Source organism: Nomascus leucogenys, chromosome 6, assembly GCF_006542625.1.
Source record: "Nomascus leucogenys isolate Asia chromosome 6, Asia_NLE_v1, whole genome shotgun sequence".
NCBI classification, from domain to species: Eukaryota; Metazoa; Chordata; class Mammalia; order Primates; family Hylobatidae; genus Nomascus; species Nomascus leucogenys.
Window position 1 is genome coordinate 35934798 of NC_044386.1, and position 24738 is coordinate 35959535.

The 24738-nt window shown below is 37.4% G+C and overlaps 1 protein-coding gene across 5 annotated transcripts in view; it reads right to left on the reverse strand.

Moving 5' to 3' along the window:
* The window catches only part of RICTOR (RPTOR independent companion of MTOR complex 2), a 135055-nt gene extending 114999 nt beyond the window's left edge, over nucleotides 1-20056 (reverse strand). For all 5 annotated transcript variants that reach the window (XM_030814009.1, XM_030814008.1, XM_030814007.1 and 2 more), the window contains exons 1-2: nucleotides 19977-20056; nucleotides 19759-19806 (exon numbers count right to left, since the gene is read on the reverse strand). In XM_030814009.1, the coding sequence (XP_030669869.1) occupies nucleotides 19759-19806; nucleotides 19977-20025 (97 nt within the window). In that variant the 5' untranslated portion in view covers nucleotides 20026-20056. The remainder of the gene's footprint in view (nucleotides 1-19758; nucleotides 19807-19976) is intronic.
* Between the last annotated feature and the right edge of the window lie 4682 nt (nucleotides 20057-24738).

Below are 24738 nucleotides of genomic sequence, written 5' to 3' on the forward strand. Positions count from 1 at the left end.
CTACAGTGTGAGACTCCGTCTCAAAACAAAAAAAAAATAGGTTAAAAAAGGGTTTTAATTTTAACAACGGGCTGAAAATCTAGATGCTAAAGAACAGATTGCCGGGATCACATTCACTTAAAAAAAAAAATACAAAGAACATATGAATAAAAGCTGTGAAATGAAGGACAAGAATTTCCCCCAAATCTGCCTATAAGCCATCCTGATTCAGCTCCAAGAAAAAAAGATTGTTTCCACAGCACTCACAGCCCACATGTCTTGGTGCTGGATAGGTGGGACGACAGTGGCAGTTAAAGTTGAATAACGGGAAAGATTGACATAAATGAGAGGAAGGGGAGAGCTCATATCCAGAATAAAAATTTATTTAATATTAAAGAGAATAAACTTAACACTAACTTCACTCATTCTATTTCCAGTACTTCTCCATATTCCCAAGGATACATTCAACATCTAAATGAAAGCATCTAGCTGCAGCAGCAGCATGAAAGTAGATCAAACGAATAGAATAATTTTTGACAAAGATTATATAAGGCTAAGAAGTCCCTGCTGGGCCTCTTGATTTGTCAGTCTAGCTTAACCATCCATTCAGTCTACATTTTTTGAGTAACATGCAACTAACTGGAGGTTCTTGAAGAGCAAGGTCTGATTTATCTTGTAACCTCAACCTTCAGAAAAACTGACAGAATACTCTATGTTATATACTCATTAAATACAGCATTTCCACCCACAGTGAAAAGAACTGTTGTTAAAATCAGTAATCAGGCATTACCTGATAACTCAAAAATATTAAAGTAATTAGGGTAATACACACATCGCTTATAAGGAAATCTATTAATACAACTATCATTTCTACAGTGTTTGGTTTTGCTATCTCGTCTTGAAAAACAATACACTACTTCAGTTTCAAGTGATTCAAATGGAATAATCTTGCCCGTCTTGTAACATGAATGAAAGAATTCATTCATTCACTTATTAATTCAGTTAACATTAATTTAATGGCATGTGCTATGGAGTGCCTGCTCCAAGGGCTACAGTCTATTGTCCAAGGGGCAGAGTGATTTTTCTAAATTATCTCACCATATCACACTCCTGCCTAAAACCCTCTAATGACTTCCCTTTGCAGTTGTACCACCTTCTCCAAGTTATTACTTGTCTCCCTCTCTCCTAATCTCATATTCCCATACTCACTCTCTCATTCATCAAGCACTAGCCATATTGGTTCTTTCCTGTCTCTTTGATAGTCACATTTTTTTGGCTAGTTTTTCCTTCTACTTGAAGACTTTCCTCCTTTACATGGTGCCTCCTCGGTATCAACTAAACACTACTACTTAAGAGAAGCTTTCTCTGACAATTCCCCCCACTCTTTTTCACATATCTGATTTTACACTATTAAGAGCATTTATCAGTACCTAAAATTCTGCACTTATGTGTTTACTGTCTGTGTTCTCCCCGCTAGACTATAGGTCCCTCAAAGGCAGGGACTCAATATATTTTTTTCACCACTGAATCAGCAGCAAAAGATCAGTACCCAGTACACAGTAAAGGTCAACAAACATTTGTCTACTGTGACAGAGAGGCATACATGTGAATAAAATTATGCCAATTATAAGAAAGGTAAAATACAATATATTATAAAAGCCCAAATGAAGAAGATGTTCAACTCTGCGAGGGAAGACTGACTTTTTGGGAAACTTTTTGTTGGTTACAGAGAAGAAAACAGATTGGAAAAGAATAGAACTAGAATAGGGAGAGTAGTTACGAAGTCAGTAGAATCATCAGGAAAGATAATAAGGGCCTGAATAAAGGCATGGCAACAGAAATGGAAAAAACGGATTTGCAAGTATTTCAGAGATAAAATCATTACCATCTGGTCTCAGATTGGATATGTGGAATAAGGACAAGGAATGAGGTTAAGATGTCTCCTGGGTATCTTATTTGGCCCAATTAAAGTACTTCTCTTAACCCAGAATGATTTTTAGAATAATGAGATAATTAGCCAGTTTGAAACATATTAAGTTTGATGTACCTGACTACATGGTTACGATGTTGAGTAAGCAGCAAAATTGGCTGGGAGCCCTCAAGCTTAAACACAAATTTGATAGTCAATTATTCAGGCAACAAATATTTACCCAGCACTTACTTTGTCCCAGGGCTATTCTAAGCACCAAGGATGCAATGGTGAACAAAACAAAGTACTTGTCTCCTCACAAAACTTACATTCCAGGGAGAAAGGAAATATATACCGTAATGTCAGTAGTGAAAAGGGCTATGAAAGAAAAAGCAATAATGCCAGGCACAGTGGCTCATACCTGCAATCCCAGCACTTTGTGGGGCCAAGAGAGATGGATCGCTTGAGCCCAAGATTCAAGACAAGCCTGGGTAACGTGGCAGAACCCTGTCTCTACAAAAAATACCAAAAAATTAGCCAGGCTTGGTGCTGTGTGCCTGTACTCCCAACTACATGGGGTTGCTGAAGATCACTTGAGTCCAGGAGGTCGAGGCTGCAGCGAAACATAATCATGCCACTGTCCTCCAGCCTGGGTGACAAAGCGACACCCTGTCTCAAAAAAGAAAAGGCAATATGATAAAAAAAAAAAAAAAAAAAGACAAGTGACAGAGAGACGAGCTACTTCAGACAGAGTGATCAGAGAAGGCCTCAGTGATGATAAGGTGACATTTGAACAGAGTTAAACAGGGAGGGATTAAGTAATAGAAATATTGGAGGAAAAACAATCCAGAAAGAATATGATAAAAGTACAAATTTGGGTCAAAGAAAATATGATTAGGAACGACCAGCAAAGAAATCATTTCACTAAACACAGTGAATCAGAGACAGATAAGAAATGAGAATGGTAGTAGAGGTAGCTCAGGGACTAGATTACAATGACAGTATTGCATACAGTGGCAATTTATTTAAAAGTAATTATCTACCTTGCAAATACCACCTTCCAATATGTAATAGTGCTGAGAAAAGAGCAGGTGCTCAATGTATTATTTTCAAATACATGAGTGAATAAATTAACAAATTAATAACTTCCCAAATTTGAGCCCGATTGTATCTGACCACTTCCCAAACTCCAATTCATCCTTGAAGGACAAACCAAGCAGCAATTTGAAGGACTAATAATATAAAGGATAAATTTAAAGGCCTTACAAGCTTTAGCAATCTTCACAAGCAGAATTTTAAAATGTTTTGAACAATAGCAACATCAATGGTTCCATGATGTTGGTTCCATTGATCCTGTCCCTTGCAAGAAGAATGCTTAAAAGAAAATGACATCTACTTAGTAAGTATATAATTTCTGGGATGTCTGCGAAATTAATCCATCACTCCATAAACTACATTTAGTAATATTTTAATAATCAAAATATCACTTTAGACAAAGTTCAGATCATGTGGAACAGTCATTAGTTTACTGCACTACTTGAGCTTTATTCTAAGGAAAGTCATTTAAAATGGTTGGAAAAAGGAAAATGATGTGCCGGTATATATAAGAGCAATAAATAATATAATCCTGGTTAAAAATATACATTTATTGCATTATATCACTCTTAACAGAATCAAGCAATCACTTAAAATTCACCATTAAAAACAAGTATTCTTTTGGTAGCTAATAATATACACTCTGTTTAAATCTGCTCAGTGAACTTTTTAAATAGTCTAGGCTCAGAGTCAGCAAGGATCTGTCAAGGTTATATTAAGTGTTCCCATCTTCAGGAAATTCCCAACTCATTGTTTCCCACAATTCCAAAGAGTGTACGTATAAAAATTTAATACACTTCAAGTATTTAAAATAAATTAATACTAATAGTTAATTATCAGCATTTAGAAAATGTACTTCATCAGAAACTTCACCTTCATACACTTCAGTATTTTTGTTTCACTTTCATATTTACAACAGTGCTTTTGCATACTGAAATAAGTAGAAATTTTCTTTATTTTAAAAGTGTATGCTAAAACAACACATGTTGCCAAGTTGCTGTCAGGTATTTAATCAATTTCCTACAAAATACCTGGTTTAAATTTCTCGGAGACAAGCACCAAAAGAAAGGCAGTGGAATCTTTTTCTATTCCAACTCTCACATCACTATTTCTTAGGGGGCAAATAATCACTGAAAACAACAAAAAATCTAAATATTAAAACTTATTTTAAATCACGGAGCATAAAAAGGTAGCAAGTACAACAAAAGAAGAATGTAATTCATCTATATAGCATACTCTATTTAAAGGGTCATCTGAAGAAAGGCTAGAAATAGCAAAATAGAAACAGAAAGCAATGAGAGAAACAGAAAAACAAGGCAGAAAGAGAAACAATCACACAGAGATAGGTTATAAGTATCAGTGAGATGTTAGATACTATCAGTCTAATAAAGTTCTAATATATCTATTAGAAAATCCATGACATTACTTTATGACTTCCCTCATATGTGAAACCTGGAGTGGTATAAAACAGTTCTAATGGTTCATTTTGAGCTCTTAAAATAGAGAATCAGAGAAGATATTTATATATGTATGCTCTTTCAAGGAGAAGCATCTCTATTTTGTATTCTAACAACTTTTCAACTTTGATGCACAATTACAACTGCATGTTGTAAATCTAACATATTAACAAATATTGATATTTCCACATGAGCATACTGTTGAACTGAGGATGTTTTTCATCTTCCCTTTTTCTCTGTAGAAATACTAAATTGATTTTGGTAATCATCCCAGAAACATAATTAGGTCAACACAAAACTTGTACTAGATTACAATTCTAATTTTTCCAACTTTCTAATCTGTAGTTTTGAAGTCTTTATAAGTAATCTGATTATTTTTCGTTAAACAGTCATTCAAAAAAAGTTCACCTATCTAGACATATTATTAACGGGCCAAAACCTGTTCAATGAAAAGGTCAGGCTGAAGACACAGAAGAGAAATGGAGAAGATGATTTAAAATTTTTAAATTAAGGTGGAATTACTGTAATTACTTCAAACTTTATCCACTCATATAAACCCACTGACAATCCTAAAGAAAAGAATCCATCCACATCATAACATACCTGATACACATGAGCAGACTTAGATTAAAATAACTTCATATATACAACATGGTGATAAGACATAACATCAGGCATAAGAAGGCAGATACAAAAGAGTATACACTCTTACTTATCACCATAGATTAGTTTGGCCTGTTTTTGAACTTTATAAAAAGAGTACATCTACTGCATGAGTACATTTTATAAAGTTCAAAAACAGGCTAAACTAATCTATGGTGATAAATAAGAGTATATACTCTGAGCACTCAAAGATGTATTCATTTTATAAAGTTCAAAAACAGGCAGCTAAACTAATCTATGGCATTAGAGGTCAGGATAGTGCCTTCCTTGGCTGGGAAAGTAGTGCCTGGAAGGAAACAGAACAGGAGCTTCCTGGGTATTGCAATATTGTGTTTCTTGATCTGGGTTCTGATTCCCCATGTGTTCAATTTGTCAAAATTCTCAGAATTGTACATTTATAACAAAGACTTTTTGGATCTATGCTATCTTTCAATAAAGGAAAATTTTTATGTAACATTTACTGTTTTATCTGCAGCTCTGAAGGTCCTCAACAACTTACCCTTATCCTACAAATCTAATACTAAAATTCTATACTCTTATGGTTCCTTTCAGTAAAATGTGTCATGCCTTTATTTATGCCTTATTTCCTCTAGATTTAACCACATTCTACCCATCCAAGGTTGAAACAATCCTCCACTTTCTATGATTTTTTTTTCCAGCTCACATCAATCTCTCCATTCTCATCTCTTTTGCTTTTACCGACCATACAAATAAGAATATGCAATATTTTTTATATCTATGTGCTAAAACTGTAATAAATATTTTACAAACATTTCCTTCAATCCTCAATTAAGTGTTATCTCAAAAGGAAATGAAGAAAAATGCTCAGAAAAGGGAACCTGTCCAGCAGAGCCCTAAACTTCTCAAAAGGCAGGATCAAGATTCAAATCTAGATCTGTCTGGGTCCGACACCGTGCTTTTAGTCAATACTAGACTGTCTTCATATCATGCAATCAGTACCTTATTAGATGTTATTTTGTCCATATTAGTCATATTTTGCAACTTATTAGCTATCTTCATATAATCCTACTATATGTATTACATACGTATAAACCAACTCCATATCAAGTCATACTTCACCTACTTTGAACTATGCTATGAGGCAATTACCTATTTGGAAAACCAGTACTCAAATGTAAGCACTCCAAAAAATGACAATAAAATTTCAAAGTATGTATCATCACCAAGTTTATTCATATATATTATGCATAGTAGAGCCTCTTAATTCTTCATAATCACAACCTATTTATCCTATTTTACATATATTAGCATAAGTCCACACTTACAGTTGCCATTCTACAGCACAATAAAAGTAAAAAACAAAGAATTAAAGGACCACTAAATATAGGGATAATAACTGCATTGTAAATTGACAGCTGAAAGAAACACAGAGGCATACAGGAATCAAAAGAGAGGTGAGGTATTACAGAGGGCAGTAATAAATTGTCTTCACCCCACCCCACCCCAACACAAAAATCAATATTCATAATGATGACCCTAGCCCAGGAGAAAAAGTTAACATACTTTAACTTTTCCTCAAGTTAATAGTTGGTATTTTCTCAAGTTAGAAAAAAACAGGAACCAGCTCTAGAAACAACTGTATCGAAACGGCTAAAATATACATTTCGGATCTCAGTTAATAACCTGGTTCCTGGTGGTTCCAAATCAATACTCTACAACACATAGAATACTCATTTAGTCTTATCATATGATTTATCTTATACGTGATGCTGTCTTTGGGAAAACTGCAAAGGGGTTAAGTGCATGGGTTTTAGAATCAGAAACAAAGAAAGGGTTCTGAACCCCACCTCTCTCTCTCATAATACCTATATGATCTTGGGCTAGTTAGGCATCGCCCCATTTTCCTCATCAGTTACACAGGTGTATTAATGCATATTCTCCTACGTATGTAGGAAGACAATGAGAATTTAAGTAATGTTTTTAACACACTCCCCAACATACGTTATTCAAAATATGGCAGCTGCTGCTACTATTTCTTGTGTTCAAAGACGATTAAACATTTACCAGTTAGAACAAGGCTGGACACATAAACAGTACTCAATAAATACTTGGTGAGTGGCCTGTGTATAAGAAGAGAAGGGTAACCAAATCTCTAATAGCATACAGCAGTATCCAGCCTGATTACAACTACTATTTTTTATTTGCAAACACTTACCAAATAAAAGAACTAGGACTAACTGCAGAAAGTTATTCTTTCATTAGATTTTTTGCTAATTCAATGTAAGAGTTTTATTAACAAACATAGCTGCGGAACAAACCACTGTGAATAACCTACCCATGAGTGGAAGGTTTGAGTGATGGTGGATGACAGCTGTCTGATATTGCAGAGAAAATTCCTGCTTTAAGTGGGAGGTCTACTAATTTCTAAAGTAGCTTCCAAATATTCTTAGAAACAAACATTAGGTTTATATATGCACATACCTTTCCGAAATTCATACATATTTAAGCACTCCAGGTGAACACTTAGCAGCAATACATTTGTTTTAAAGGTAATTACACTTTTTCTCTGTGGTACTTTTCCAATATAGAAACAATTATTGATGTATGCAAAGAATTCCTCCAGGCATCAAGAATCAAGTAGAGTTTTTTTAGTAAAACAAAATAACTATTAGAAGAAACAATGCATAGCAAAAGGCAACCGCTACAGTTTACCCAAATCTTAATCATCTCTTTTTAATTTTGATATGAAGAACAATGAGAATCTTTTCAAATATATAACTTTTTTCATTCTGCTAGGTAAAACAATAACATATACTTGTGTATTCAAAACAATGTTGAACTATGACCATGAAACAACAAACTGTCCCATGAGAAAAAAGACGATGTTAAGGTTCTTATTAAAATAAGGTGGTTTAAGCATTTTTAAAACTATTCCAATCTAAAATTTAACTCACTACAAATTGTTATGTCATGTAAGAATTATTCTTATATAACATATGAAACCTTACATGACATAAGAATTAATCTGACCTGCTTTGTACTGTTATGCCATTTAAAAACACCACTGAAAGTTATAGCCTACAGTAATATGTCACTCTAAATAAACAAGGTAGGAAATAGCTTAGTATTCAAACATCCATTATTATAATTTTATACTAATACCACATGTGACAGATATGATTAAAAACTTATAACACATACACTGAACAGTTTCACAATATTCCACTTGCTACCTGATTACATATCCAGAAACTACCACATGGCTAAATGTTAAGAGTTCACAGCTCACCTACCTCAAAATGTGTTTCCAACCACTGGAGTCTCTCCCTGCAACTCCATTCCCCTCAGGGTTTTTCATTTTTCCTTTTTTTTCCTTCTTGAGGGAGGGGAGTGGTGGTGATGGTAGTGTGGTAAACATTAGAAAGTGCATTATAGAATTATGAGTGAAAAAAAGTGCAATTAAAAATTTTATTATATGAGGGTCAAACACTAAGCATGGAAATAATTAGCAATACTATTTTAAGATGTGATTTCTTGAAGTATGAAACTACTGATAAAAATATGTATGTGCACACATCTAAAACAGCTAAATACACTTTTATCTGACAAGCTGTTCCTTCTTAGTAACTAAATTACTTGGCAACCTTCTTTGTTTACAGCTTCTATGTCTCTTCATTCTCTATTCATTATAGGAAACACATGAAATTTCACTGGATTAAATGCAAGATGACTAAAATCCCTGAAGTCTTGTTTTGCTGCTATAATAGAGCAATAATTTCCTCAAACACTATTCATCCTGTACCTAAATCACTAGAGGGCTGGGTAGGGTGTCTGAATTTGGCAATGAAACATTCTGTGGTTTTCAGGATAATCTTCATTTCAAATATTCCATCTGACTGTCAGGTTACATGTTTAAATTTTGAGATCAGAAAATCTGGTGATTTTAGTGTAGAACAAAACAAAAACACCACCCATCCCATTTATATTCTCTATTTCCAGACTGCATACATCTAGAAATAAGTCTGATAAATTTACAAAGGACTTTGAACATGCATACTCCCTCCATTAAACAGTATTACTGAAGGTGCAAGACATATGCACTACAAAACAATGGAAGAAAAACATTACTAATTACTTATGCTTGGGTCTGGAATGCAGACATTTATAGACTCATAGTCACAAGTACACACAAACAATTAGTATTTCACAGTGTGCTCCAAATCTTTCAGTCCAGCAGTACCTTCTAAGGCCAGAAGAGCCTGTCTGTAATATAATCATCCTTCAATAGTTAAGGGATTTTTACACAGGAAAACAAAACTTACCCCTAACTTTTTCTCAACATTATCTTGAAATACTAAATAATGTACCAGGAAAACGTTCGTTCAAAAAATTAAAAGTTTTAAAATCCTGGTGCAGAGCTCTACCTATTTGAATGCTACTCTTTTATGCAAAGGTCTTACAATTGCCATTATATCCTCACTTCTAAGAGATCTTCCTTCTAGGTCATTCCTTACCTATCTCCCATTTTTTCTGAATTCCTCTAGCTTTTAGAGTCCCTTACAAAGATAATTGGCATGTGCTTCAAATACTACTGTCTTTTACTGTACACTGAGAAAGCTATATCCCAACAGAAACTCCCTGAAGGAAGATGTATGCCTTCCTCAATCACAACAGTATTAACTAACCCATGTGATCAAAAATATACTGCTTGACATTAATAAAACCATTACAAATCCAAATTAACACAATGGGGTTAAAAAAAAAAAGGAAAAGTAATTGAAGGAGCGAGATTCTTGAAAATCCAGGTAAGGTTAAAAAAACGTTTTCTGTATTTCTTACTGACATCTTTAACAGGATATGTTTAAAGCATTAGAATATCCTCAATTTTATATTTTATATAAATTTCATCATTCCAGGTACATTGCTCAGTTTACGCAATCTGGCTGGAAGCCTCTAAAAGAGGAATATGAAGAATATATTTAGGTTCTCTTTCAACCCTATTACTTTGGGTATATGAATGTTATACGTATTAACTAGTTTTACACAATTATTTTCAATTTACTTTTATGTCTGTAATTTTATAACTACATTTGTTGTATGGATACAATTTTTAAGGAGCCATTCAACTTTAACCTGGCCACTGTAACAAAAAAACACAAATAACAGTATGTGTAGATGACCCAAAAAGCATTAACAGTCAACTTCAATTATTCATACAGATTATCTAACAAATATTTTAACCTGTTTATGTTCTTCCACTAACAGTATTTGCTTAGGAAACAAAAATCTGTGCTAATAATTCAAATAAAATGTAAAAGAAAATATGCATCAATCTATAGTGGGAGAGAAAAGAACATAAAATATTTTCTCACCAATATAAAGTATTTAGATTATATATTTAGCATTCTTCTACCATTATTCATCTTTTTAAGGCAGGTAATTGAGAATGGACTGTATTTAATAGCTTGGTGACAGAGGCACAGATACACAGGCAAGCAAATCATTCGCTCACCCCACTGCGCTTTTCGCAGTCTTATTCTTGGTAGCCTGAGACCTGGGAGCGGGAGGAGGCAAGTCACTGCAGGTGGATCACTTAAAAGGAAATTGAGAGTTGACTAATTTAAATTTAAAGTGCTATGAAATACCACCACTCCTACATGTATTCATTATTGTTTGTGGCACTACTACTCACAGTGATTTAACAAGGCTACCAATGCTTTCTTTTTAACCTTTTCAATATTCCAGGTCTGTAGTGATATGTGAGAATTACAAAGGTAGAAGGCTAAGTGCTACAAGTATAAAGTAGTATGCATTTTAGAGGTGAGGAAATTGAAGCCAGAGAGGTTAAATAGCATGCCACATCTTCCTCAGATTAAAGTAGAACCTCGTTCTCTGGATTTCAACTTCAATGCAACAGTCTAGCAGCCCCTTCAATTCGAAACTCTTCTCTTGGCTTACGTATCAGGCCATTCTTGCACTGTTACAAAGAAACACCTAAGACTGGGTAATTTATAAGAAAAGAGGTTTAATTGGCTATCATTTCTGCAGCCTATACAGGAAGCAGGGCACCAGCACTTGCTTCTGGGGTGGCCTCAGGGAGCTTTTAATCATAGCAAAGACAAAGCGTGCGCAGGCATCTCACATGGCAGAGCGGGAGCAAGCGGGAGCTGGGGGGAGGAGCCACAAGCTTTTAAATAACCAGATGTTGTGAAAACTTAATATCACGAAGACAGCACCAAGCCATGAGGGATCCGCTCCCATGACCAAAACACCTCCCACCATGCCCCATCTCCAGCATTGGAGATTACAATTCAACATGAGATTTGGGTGGGGACAAATATCCAAACTATATCATTCTGCCCAAGGCCCCTCCCAAATCTCATGTCCTCCTCACACTGCAAAATAAACTCATGCCTTCCCAACAGTCTCCCAAAGTCTTAACTCATTCCAGCATTAACTCTGAAGTCCAAAGTCTCATCTGAAACAAGGCAAGTCCCTTCCACTTATGAGGCTGTAAAGTCACAAACAAGTTATTTACTCCCAAGATACAATGAGGATATAGGCATTGGATAAACACTGCCATTTCAAAAAGGAGAAATCAACCAAAAGAAAGGGGCTACAGGCCCCATGCAAGTTCAAAACCCAGCAGGGCAGTCATTAAATCTTAAAGCTCCAAAATAATCTCCTTTGACTCTATGTTCCACATTCAAGGCACACTGCTGCAAAGGGTGGGCTCCCAAGGCTTTGGGCAGCTCTGCCCTGTGGCTTTGCAGGGTTTAGCCCTCAGGAATGCTCTCACAGGTTTTAGTTGAATGCCTGTGGCTTCTCGAGGTATAGGATGCAAACTGCCAGTGGATCTACCATTCTGTGGTCTGGAGGATGGTACCCCTTCTCACAGCTCCACTAGGCAGTGCCCCACTGGGGACTCTGGGGGGCTCCAACCCCACATTTCCCCTTGGCCCCACCCTAACAGAGATCCTCAGTGAGGGATCCACCCCTGCAGCAGGCTTCTGCCTAGACACCCAGGCTTTCTCATGCATCCTCTGAAATCTAGGCAGAGACTCCCAGGCCTCAGTTCTTGCAGTCTGTGGTGCACCTGCAGGCTTAATAACACGTAGAAGCCATCAATTCTTATGGCTTGCACCCTTTGAAGCAGCAGCTCAAACTGTACCTGGGCCCCTCTGAGCAAGGCTGGAAGCCTGAGTGGCTGGGATGCAGGGAGCAGTGTCCTGAGGCTGTGCAAGGCAGCAAGGCCCGGCTAGCCCAGGCCCACAAAACCATTCTTTCTTCCTGGGCCTCTGGGCCTATGATGAGAGGGGCTGCTGTGAAGGTCTCTAAAATGCCTTGAAGGCCTTTTCTCCAACTTCATGGGTATCAGCACTTTGGCATCTGTTTAATTATGCAAATATCTCTAGCAAGTGGTTGCCCTATAGCCTGCTTGAATTCCTCCCCCAAAAAAGCTTTTTCTTTCTTTGCCACATGGCTAGGCTGCAAAGTTTCCAAACCTTTATGCACTGCTTCCTGTTTAAAAACAAGTTCCAACTTTAGGTCATTTCTTTGCTCCTACATCTTAGCATGGGCTGTTAGCAGCATCCAGGACACAACTTTAACACTTTGCTGCTTAGACATTTCTTCTGCCAGATACCAGAGGTCATCACTCTCAAGTTCAAACTTCGACAGGTCCCTACAGAATGAACAGAATGCAGCCAAGTGCTTTGCTAAAGCATAATGAGGGTGACCTTTGCTCCAGTTCCTACTAAGTTCTTCATTTCCACCTGAGACCTCATCATCATGGACTTCATTGTCCGTATCACTACCAGCATTTTGGTCACAACCATTCAACCAGTCTCTAAGAAGTTCCAAACTTTCCCTCATTTTCCTGTCTTCTTCTGAGTCCTCCAAACTCTTCCAACCTCTGCCTGTTACCCAGTTTCAAAGCTGCCTCCATACTTTCAGGTACCTTTAGAGCAATGCTCCACTCTCACTTACCAATTTTCTGTAATAGGCTGTTCTTGCATTGCTATAAAGAAGTATCTGAGGACTGGGTAATTTAAAAGAAAAGAGGTTTAATTGGCTGTTGGTTCGGTAGGCTGTACAGGAAGCATGGTGCCAGCATCTGCTTCTCGGGAGGCCCAGGATGCTTCTGCTCAAGATGGAAGGTGAAGCAGGAGTAGGCATCTCACACATCAAAGTGGGAGTGAGAAAGAGTAAGAGGGTAGGTGCACACTTTTAAACAACCAGATCTTGCTAGAACTCACTATTGCAAAAACACCACCAAGCCATCAGGGATCCATTCCCATGGCCCAAACACCTCCTACCAAACCCCACCTCCAGCATTGGGGATTACAATTCAACATGAGATTTGGGTGGGGACAAATATCCAAACTGTTTTCGCTTAAGAGATCACAATTTTCTCTCTTCTCTTCTGTTGACTCCTTTCTCCTTATTGATTCCTACCCTATGATACACACCCTCATCATCTTATCTATCCTCAAACATTCAAATCTTAAGCTCTTTTTCCATTTATATCCCTTTTCTCAACATCTTAACCACAGAACAATCAGACCAGAAATTCAGAGCAACTAAAACCTCCATTACAGTATTTGCTGCCACCTTTTACACATTTATATAATCACCTGAAATTCAAGGTGCAAAGATGAACTCATTATCATCCTTCCCAAAATGACTTCTCCATTTTATGGCACCATCAATTTCATTGTCCCTCAGGACAGTAAACTTAAAGCACTCTTTTCCTCCTAATCTCCTTAATACTGTACTATTCTTTTTCCCATGTCTCTCACTCCCTTCTTCCAGTCAATTAATGCTTCAGTGATTATCTGATGGATGCTGGGGGAAGCGGATGTTAAAAATGGTAAAACAGGCCTCCTGCCCTCAAGAAGCTAAAGATCTAGTGAAGGGGGAAGAAACTGGACAAAGAACTAAAGTAAGACAATGGTAACTGCAATTTAGAAAAGAATAAATAAAGATGTAAAAAAGTAGAGAAGGAAGCAATAAATTCCCACTGGGATAAGGAAGGATCTCCAGAAATGGCATGTGACCTCAACCTTAAAGAATTAGGATTTCTATAGATAAACTGTGCTGGAAATGCAATTCAAGGCAAAGGAAATACCTACGCAAGGTCAAGCAAATATTAAACTGCATGCCATGTGCAAGGAATAGCAAACATTCTTCTTTGACTGAAAGATTCTCAAGTAGGGGCATACAGTCTCCACGGAGAAAGAGGTGGAATGGGGGTTGATGCTTTAGACTGGCAAACTCTCCCCAATCCTCTCTGAGAAGGACTGTGTGTAATGAAGTGAACTATGCAGAGAGGCAGATATATTGAGATGTGTATGGTTAAAATAGTACAGAAGAAAACCATATGGGAGTAAATCAAAAAAGGCCTTGAATGCCAAGCTAAAGAAATGTGGACTGTATTCTGTGAGCAAAAATTAGCTTAGAAAATGTGAGTATGTGTTTTGTTTTGTTTTTTTATTTAAGAGAATAACAAGATCAGATCTAGATTTCTGGGAAATAATCCTGGCAGCCATACAGTAGACCAAGTGAAAAAAGGTGAGAAGATGTTACTGCCACACGATGACATAATGAGGATATGAACTGACAAGGGGAACAGAAGGAGAGACTGAATTCAACAGCTATTTCAGAAGCAAATCAGAGGAGTTTAGCAACACAACAAAGAGGATAAGCAGTGGATCTCCAGCTTGAATAATAGAAGACGGCGGAAATACCTAGAATGTGAAAAGCGGGTACACTTTGGGGTGCAAAGGTTTACACATCCCAACTCTGAGATGATTATCAGACACATACCAGTCACTCACTAAGTCCTGTGACACTGGTTAAGTTACTTGTTTGAGTTTTAGTCCTTTAAAATTTCAAAGCCTATATTCTCAACTGTAAAACAGAGACAGTAAGTGTAGCTAAAACAGTTGAATATTAAGTAAAATAATGAAATCAGTGCCTGGCACAAAACTAGTATTATAGTAATAGTATTTATAATAGTAGAATGTGGAACTTAAAAATGCCCATAAATTTTGCAAGAAGTTACTAGCATCTTTTAAGAAATTATTTTCAGTACAGAGGGAGAGTTTTGCTTACAAGACTTTAGTGGTTAAGCAATAAAGTTGTGAAGACAAACTATTCTGTCTGTAGAGCCTTCAAAAAAGAGTTTTGTAATACTGTCATTATCATTCCATATCTCCCACTTTCAGCCCATGCCTAGCATAGTACCTGGTCCACGTGAAGAACATAAAAATTGCTTGCTGAACACCAGAAAACTGAGCCAACTGGAAGGGAGAAATGAAGAGAAGATCTTAGTTCTACAAAGAATCTTGAGGAAACAGTATTAGAAGCATAAAAGTTTTTCCAAGTTACCCTTGGAAAAGAATAGCAATGCTTTATTCTTTGAATCAGGGTAAAGACAGTAAGTCTGGGCAGACAATTGAGGAATTCACACTGGATGGGCAACCTCTACCCTTTTAATAAAGAAATAAAATTCACTGCATAGAGTGGGGGGACTACAAAATCAGTCTGAAATCTAAAGAAAGCAAATTAGATAATTCTTCCATTTTAATATGTATTTGACTTCATTTCTGTAGCCAACGCCATGGTCCAGTCTTCTATCATCTGTCAGATTATATCAGCAGCACCCTAGGCAGCTCCTCTGCTTCCTAACTTTCCCCTTCCCAGGGTATGGTATATTCCCAAGAGAGCACGTATTTCCTTCCACTATGTCCACCATTATTCTTTTAAGAAGTCAACCCTGCTGTGAGACTTCCCTGATCCTTTTACCCACCAGACAGTTAATCATTCTCTCCTCTGGCTACTATTGGGTTACCTCTGTTTCCTATATAGTTTGATTACTTAATTTATTTTTCCACCTGCAATCATTTCCTTATGTCTATTCCAATGAAATCCTTAAAAGGGGGAAAGAGTTTCCTCATTTTTATTCTTCCAGCAGTTAATTCAGCATCTGGTATATAAATGTTCAGTCAATGTCCATTTTGTCTAACTGAATGATTAAACAAATGAGTAAACTCCTAACTAGAAGAAACTGGAAAATAAAAAGTTAGAGTTCAAATCTACATCATTTTGGAACCTTTCTACTTTTCTAGGTATTAAACAGCAACCAAGACAGTCAGTTTTTTAGTTCTTAGTGGAAACGTAAAGGGGTTAATCAAAAATTCTAAAATTCAACTGTACTTTTAAATAAATTATATTCTAATAATTATATTTGAACTAGTGTGTCCATATTCTGGGAATTCACTTTGAACACAATAATTAAAGTATACCAGGAGGGGTTTACCCAGGAAGAACATTGTATCTTTTCAAGTGATTCAGTACCAGTAAGAGATGCACTACTGGACTGATAAGACAATCTATCCTTGCAGTACAAATGGCGAAAGGAAGCATTTGGGCTTCAAAATACATTTTGGCATGCATTATAGACAGTATTTAATAATATCATTAGCAAATACTGGGGACTTTCACAAATTAAGTAGTTGTCTGAACAAAACTGAAAGCAACAATTACCAATACGCTGACTGTAAAGTCTACTATAATGAAGTTCCTAAACTAGATAAAAATTAATCCATCAACAATTTTTAACTGAGGCACTCTATGTATGAACCACAGCACTAACACAAGTACCAAAACCAATGAAACTTAGAATTCTTCTGAGCCTCAAGAAGCTTGCAAGGCTAGCCACCAAGTCATTATTAAAATAGTATGAAATGTCCTGGTGTCAGGGAGAAAAATTCTAAGGTTCTGTGAAATACAGTATCACATTTTATCCTAAGTGAATATAACATATTGCACTTTGCTTAGACTTAATTTATTGGCAATGTCACAGATTACTTTACAATTGTTATATTCAAGAACTCTAACTCAGACTATACCCAATTAGTATAACAGTATGTTTCAAAAAAAAGCTCAAATACCATAATTCCTTATTAACAAGTTTATAATATTCAAAACAACCGTTTAAAGTATTTTTAATGTGAGTTTTAAAATTGTGATTTCACAATGTAGGAAGGCAACTAATGTTATATATCACTTACAAAGTATCCGGTCTTATGCCAAGTACTTTAATTAAGAAATAGCTCATTTACTTTTCACATTTCTAACTCTTTGAAGTTATCTCTTATTTTAGAAACGAAGAAATCAGGAGTAAAGCAAGGTCAAATAACTTGCCCCAAATCACCCAACTATTAAATCTCACAGCTGAGGTTACAATCCAGAATGATGACTTTATAGTCAACTCTCTTTTCACTACACATTGATGGATCCTTTAGGGATTACAATGACCATGTCCTCTATTTTATAATGAGCTTTATTAGGTATCTACACAATGAATCTCTCAAAGATTAAATTTAAAAAAATGAGAATAAAAGTAAACACTGCCTTGGCATTAAACAAAAAAATTTTTGGTTGCCCAAACTTTATCTTTTTACATACTGTAATCTAAGCCACAAACAGCTGCCCTTCAGCTGCAACCCAAACTGCCTCACAGTTCTCAAATTATCACTAAACTTTAATTCCTCATGAATTTTCTTCAAGCCTTCTTTGAACAATGAAATGTCTGTCACAACAGCAACTTTTTAAAACAATAGTGTCACTATAAAATGACTACTTCAGATTAATTCTAAACTTCCTTATGATTTAGAAACACAGATCTCATACAATCTCTCACTCTTTATTTTTGCAATCAGTTTTAAATGGCTGTGTATACTTTATTCCAAACTAAAGTACATTTTGTCAGGGCAAGCCGAAAACAGCATTTTCTGCACTATCTATATTAACCTGGAAACACCTATGGACATAGGTGCTTACTAAATTCTCAGTTAATATGGCATTTTTAATAGTAAACAGCGTTACCTGTGTGCCTCAGTAAAACTGGAGTAAGCCAAAATTATCAAATCAGATGTGTACCTAAGCTCTTCCACAACTCAACATTTTGACACCAAGCAGAGAAATCACTATATATAGGAGCTCGACGAACTCAATTTAAAATACAACTACATATTTCCAGCACCATATCTAAGCAGGTTTTTAATGCACAAGTTAAACTCAAGTTTATTAAGTGCTCCTTTCACCTTCATCTAAAACACATATATGCCTGTATATAAATCACTCACTAATTACATCTTTTACAGACCTGAAATTGTAGAAATTATCCTTGTTAGGAAGTTTTCTTGTAAATCTATTTTATATAGATTTTTCACATGTGTTATAGTCAAGTTTCCAAACAGTTGCACAGAAGTCAAAAGCTTTACATCATTCTATAATAATTCTCAAAACCGATCTGCTGAAAAAAATGTTGGAAATTAGTGCATTGATAATCTAATTAGTAGCTATTTCCAGGACTTAAGCTCTATTATATTGTATTATATTTTAGAAACTGTCTTGTAAAAGGACCTAGTTCCCCCAAAACTAAGTCCCTGAACTTTCAGAATAAAATATTAAGTTATAAAAATGTACTCTTGTAGCTAAGTGAAAGCTGATCATTCAGTTTATAAAACAGTAAACTTACATTGTGATATGCAAAATAAAACAAATTAGAAAATGCACTATGCTTTCACGCTAGCCGTTGTCAACAAGGAGCCCAGGTTTAACAAATCACTGTAGATAGCAGTCATTACGTCAGGTACGACATAGGGTAAAAAACTGATCTCAAACAGAATGTCTACAAGTTTTTTTGTTTGTTTACTACCTAAGGTGTTTAATAGATCTCAGAAACTGATTCTGTACAGCTGAACCGGGTTACACGCCAAGCTACAGCCCGTGTGAAATATGACTTCGTCGGAATCAGTAGGCTAAATCCTGTTTATCGTGGAAGAGAAAAGAATCTTGTATGTAACTACTAAATCTTCAACGAGATAATGTCAAATAAACTCTAGTACTGTAAGTGATAGAGGAAACACTGGCTAGTAACGGGATTAGGTCATTAAAAATATAACCAGAGTTTCCCCAGTTCGGAAGGTGTAAACAAACCCATCTCCACTGCAGAAGGTAAACAATGAACCTGCAGCAGGGTGAGGGGGCGGTCTTTAGCCAACTACAGTCCCAGCGGCCCGGGAAAGGGAAGCAGAAGGGAAACAGCATAAACCAGACATTTAGCAGTAATGACCAGTTCTAGGTTTCACTACCGAGTTATCAATGCTGCGGGTCCCCACAGGACGGTGGGCAAAGGGGAAAGCAGTCACGCAGTCGGCAAGCACCGAGCAGGTCCGGCTTCTGCTCCGGGGACGGGGAGGGCAGGATGTGGTCGCTCTTCCCTCAAACATCCTCCTGCAACCTAAATAACAGCCTCTACCTCCCTCCGGCTGCCCCCAGCTTGGGCTGCCGGACTCTGGGATAGGTGCAAACCACTCTGCCGGAGCTCGAGCCCAGAGGGTCGCCGGGTCTGCCGAGTTCCACTCGGGGCTCCCCTGCACCCGCAGCAGCCTGAGGCCCGGAGAAGGGCTCCGGCAAGGGAAGCGGGCGCCGGGTAGGGGGATGGGTCCGGCGAGGCGGCCCCGGGCTCGGTTCCCGCGGGCCGGCAGGCGGGGCTCCGGCTCTGCCCCCCACACCCCGCCGGTCCCGTGCGGGGCCCGCCCCTGCCTCTGGCCCCCAGCCCCGGACCCGGCTCCTCCCCAGCAGCGCGCCCTCGCCGGCGCCCGCGGCGCCCCGCGTTACCTCGGGTCAGATCCAGCGGGACGTTCTCCTCGCCGCTGTCATTCCGCCCTGCGCGAAACAGACACACAGCCCCAATTAGGATTCGCTCGCAGGCCAGCTGCGGCTGCCCTGGCTCCGGCCAGCGCCCCGGCTCGCTCCCCCACCCAGGGCCAGGGGAAGGCAAGTGCCAGGGGTGGCGGGCGCCGGGCGGTGGGGAGTGAGGGTTGCAGCGGGCTTACCTCGTACTCGGAGGTTCTTCAGAGAGCGGCCGCGGCCGATCGCCGCCATATTGACGGGTTTCAGTCACAACACCGGAAACCTCGCCCAATCGCGCGAGAACCCCTTCCCCTCCCCGCGCGCCGCGCCCGCCCCCCGCGGCACCTCCCCCGCCCCCTCGGCGGCGACGGCGGCGGGTGGTGCAGGCTCGGTCCGGTCGCTGAGGGAGCACCAAGCCGACCCAAGGTCTGCACGGAGTTCGTGGCGCCCGCCCGCCCACGCCGGACCCGGAGGGCACGTCCGCCGGGAGGGGCAGTTCCCACGAGGAAAGTCCCATTGATGCGAGTTGGCAGCGTAGAGGATGCTCCCCTCCGGCCGCCGCGGAAGCCGTCGTCCAAACGCAGGCGAGCGAGGAGGAGGAGGCCGGGATGCGGCCGGCGGGCCACCTGCTCTCGCCGGCCTGCCAGTCTCCTGCTTGCTCTGAAGCCCTGCCATAGACGGCCCCGCTCCCCCGTGTATCCACTGAAACAATTTTTTATAAAAACGCTGCGCACAGTTTTAGTCTCCTTTCCTGGAATCGCTTTGCTCCAAGTTAACACGTAACGAAGTTTGTTTTCCAGCCTCGCCCTTAATCTTCAGAATGCCCCTCTCGGCTAGGAGGGCTTCTCCAAATGGAAGTGGTTAGGCAGTTTTGTTTTTGGCCGCCAGGCGTAGGACGCGAGAAGGGGGTGCAGCGGCCGGGTACCCGGGCGGCGGTCCCCGCGGTGGGATCGCGCCAGCGCCGGGAGGCTGGGGAGAGGGTGTTCTCTGCCGGGAGCCGAGGCGAGGCTGCTGGGTACTGTGTCCGGCTTTTCTGGCTCTGCAGCTCCTAGGATCATGGCTCATAAAGATGTTGTGGATTAATCTATTTTATGCATAAGCCTATTAACATTAGGGATTTTAATTCTAGAAACTGCTTAGTTAATACATATGTGTATACAGATACATACACACACACACACACACCTGGCCACTGACACACACACACACACACACACACACACACACCTGGCCACTGACCCAGCAGCCTTTTCTTCAACTACATTTACTTTAAAGAGAGGAGCGATTTGTCCTCTCCAGTTCCTCAGCTCATCTTTCTATTCCATGAGACTGAAAGTTAATTAAAAGTGGAGATCTAGCCTTAACCAGTTCTGTTTTCCCAGCTCCCAGTTAATGCAATATCTGACACAAATAAGTGTTCAATAAATATCTGTTGGGTGAGTAAGTGCCCTGGATTTCTAGTTTATTCCAATTCTCTGCTTACTTTAAAAAAAAAAAAGCAATATTGGGGATATTTGTTGAAGTTGTTAATAAGAGTGAACATTTGGAAACACTTAAATGACCAAAGGCAGGGATTATATAAATTATGTCAACCATTAAAAGTGAAGAGGTAGACTTAGTAATAGGAAATAATGTTCATGATATTAAATCAAGCAAAAGATTACAAACTTCATGTTTTTATAAAAGTTTATGTACGAAATTAAAAGTATACATTATAAAATATTTTATATGTACATGTATGTTCAAAAAAATCTGAAAATATACATGAAAATGTTAGCTGATTTTCTCCCCCTCATTTGTGAAGTTACACGTGCACTTTTTTGTTCTTGTTTGCTGGTCTCTACTTTTTAAAATATCCCATAGTTAATATATATCGTTTGTAAAATAAGTGGTAAGAAGAAAAATAAAAGGAACATAAAGTAGCATCATCTGGAAAATAAAATAGGAACACTACTTCCTTAGAATATTGCCAATTGGCTATATATTCCAGGTCTTTTTTTAAACCAAGTCTACAATCAGATAATCTGCGGCTGATACTGCACTTAGATTTAAGGATGTAACACAATTACAGTACTTTAAAGAAATGTCTTCTGGCATTACCAGTAGTAGTTTTAATATCAACAAGCATGCTCCCTCCGTTATAGCTTTAAAAATCTTGGTGCAATTTATTTATTCTAGTTACTGCCTAAAACAAAAATCACAAAACTTGAGGTCTGGCAGAGGGTTGGATTTCAACCCTCCATGTATCACCACATTTCGCCCTTAAAGAAAAGTAGAGATCAATCAATAGAAATTATACCAGATTCTTACAGTTGTTCTGATTTTCAACCAATGTTTTATCATATTATAAAATCCCTGTATATTCTACATTAACTCTTTCCTAATACAATTTAACTTCATTTTCTCTCGGTGTTTTATGAAAGTTGAGTACAACTAATCTACTTTTAAGTTACTTGAGGTACATAAGTGCCTAAATCCAATAGTATTTTATCATTATAACTGTATGCTTCTATTAAAGACAATTATTCAATTACTCTATTTCTTGCAGGAGAAAAAAATTACATTCAATCTTTCATCGAAACTAGTTTTTTCTCTGTTACTATTTCAGTCGTTTGAGTGGTTAGATTCTCCATATTTGCTCTTAGAGTGAGTGGCAGGTCTGGTGAAAAGGAACAAGTTATTAGTGTTTGCAAGTGACACTCAACTAGGAAGCAGAAGTTCAGGTAAATTTTAGTAAGGAATACATTTTATAATGTGTTTGCTTTTTAAACAGTAGCACTACTTTATTGATTATAGTCAGATTGATACTTGTTAAAACCCCTAAATTTTCTTCTTTGATACTTGCCAATTGCTAGCTATTCCTCCTTTTGAAACTTCTTTTTCTTCCTTGCATCTTTTAGCCGACCCATATGACTTACTCATTTTGTTTACTTCTCACTACTTCTCCAATTTTTATTTTGATTCTAATCTGGTCATTGAGAATGTGACTTCCTCTTCTTAGTTTTCGTTTCCCAGCTAGGTTTCATTTGCTGTGTCAGTGACTGTTTTTTTTTCCTGGTAGTATTAGTCATTGATAAAAAATGTTCTATAAGAAGATCGAGTCCAGGACCATACCTTTGGAAGATAACTGCTTAATTCTGAGGATACAATTACTCCATTCATAGTCACTCCCTTGGTTCTATTCTCTACCCTCCTACATGCAGTTAATTCTAGTATATAACTAGAATTCTAGAAATAATTCTAGTACAGAAACCATATTTTATCGGTTTGGGATACAGTTGTAATACCTAACAGAAACAAAAGCCTTATCAAAATCTTAGTTCCCTTTAATCTCTCTGCCTTGGTACATAGGCCATTTGAAGATAAAGCAAGTAAAAAGCCACAAAATTTGGTCAGACTATTTCTTGGTAACTTCATAGTTAAACTGCACATTTGAGACATCTAAAGGCCATTTACATGACAAGCAATGAATTAAATTTAACAAATGTTATAATCCCATCCAGTGTTAATTATGTCTTGGTCACAGCAGAACAGAGCCCCTGAGTATTGTGTCTTTAAATTTTAATCTCTGTCCCAAAATCTCATATAAATTTCCTTTTAAATAATTCTTTAAAGACTCCCTATGACAAACAGTTTTAAATGAAGAATAAACCTATGTTTATGGAAGATGAAAATATATTAAAAAATGAAATCTAGAAGGGTATGCAGTAAAATTTCAACAGTGATTATCTACAGATGGTAGAATTTTGAGTGATTTTTCTTTCCCGTTTTCTCATTTTACTTGTTCCCAAACAAATTTTTACTCATGAATTTTTTTAGGAAAACGATTTTAGAAAAATTTTGCTGGCTATTCTAAACTCAAATTATAAACAGCTGATGATAATAATGACTTGCTTAACAGGTTATTATAAACAATCAAAATTATTTTGCATCTGTTCATTAAAAAAAGAACTTTTGCACATACACTGCAATACATATAATTCACTTTTTAAATTAAATTAGAACTTAAAACATAAACACGAAATAAAAATGGTTAAAAGTAATTTTTTAATGTTATTTTACTAATGACACGAATACAAAGCAATGGGGCTGAATATACTTCATTATTTTTGACATTTCTTGTTATATACTTTGTGATACTGAAATTTAAAAGTCTAGTTCTAGGAAGAGGTTATGTGGGTATAGGGTTTTAATAGCTGAGACCTCACAAAAATGCAAAGTTAAAAATGGAAGAATTACTTTATTGGCCGCATTTCTAAACCATAAAACTCATTTTCCCATTTCATCCACCCAGTGATACAAAAGCTTTTTGAAATGTAATTTGGCTAACAAATATCCATCTTCCCTAATGTCAATCAGTTTTCCTATCAAACTAGTAATTTGGCTAACAAATATCCATCTTCCCTAATGTCAATCAGTTTTCCTATCAAACTAGAAGACATAACATTCAGAAATTTTCAGCAAAATGGTTGCAAAACCATTTATCTGAAAGATTTTTAAGCAGATTGGGAAACTCTGTTCCCATGATTTTCAAGTGTGCAGATATGAAAATTTATATATGTGACATATTTATATTTTAAGTTTTTTCAGAAAAAAATCACAAAACTGAAACACTTTCAAATATCTGTTTTCTAAATGCTCTCATCCTAGCACAGGTTTTTTTGAAAGTATTAAATTTCTTAGTTATTATTATCACATCTACCTTGAAAAGAAATTTTTTTTTAATTTTTTTAAAAAAATCTGATAGGTAACATGCTACTCGAAGCCACCAGTCATCATGAAAAAAAAGCTTGCCACTAAGTAAATAGTAAACATCTGTATAATACAAAAGATTTTCTTCACCTCTCAAAGTGTGTGAAAATTAAACTTTTTAAAATGTCTTATTTATACAAAATTATCACATGTGGTACTATCTCTGTACTTCTTTATGAACTCCTTTTTAAATTGATGGGAACTGCTTCATCG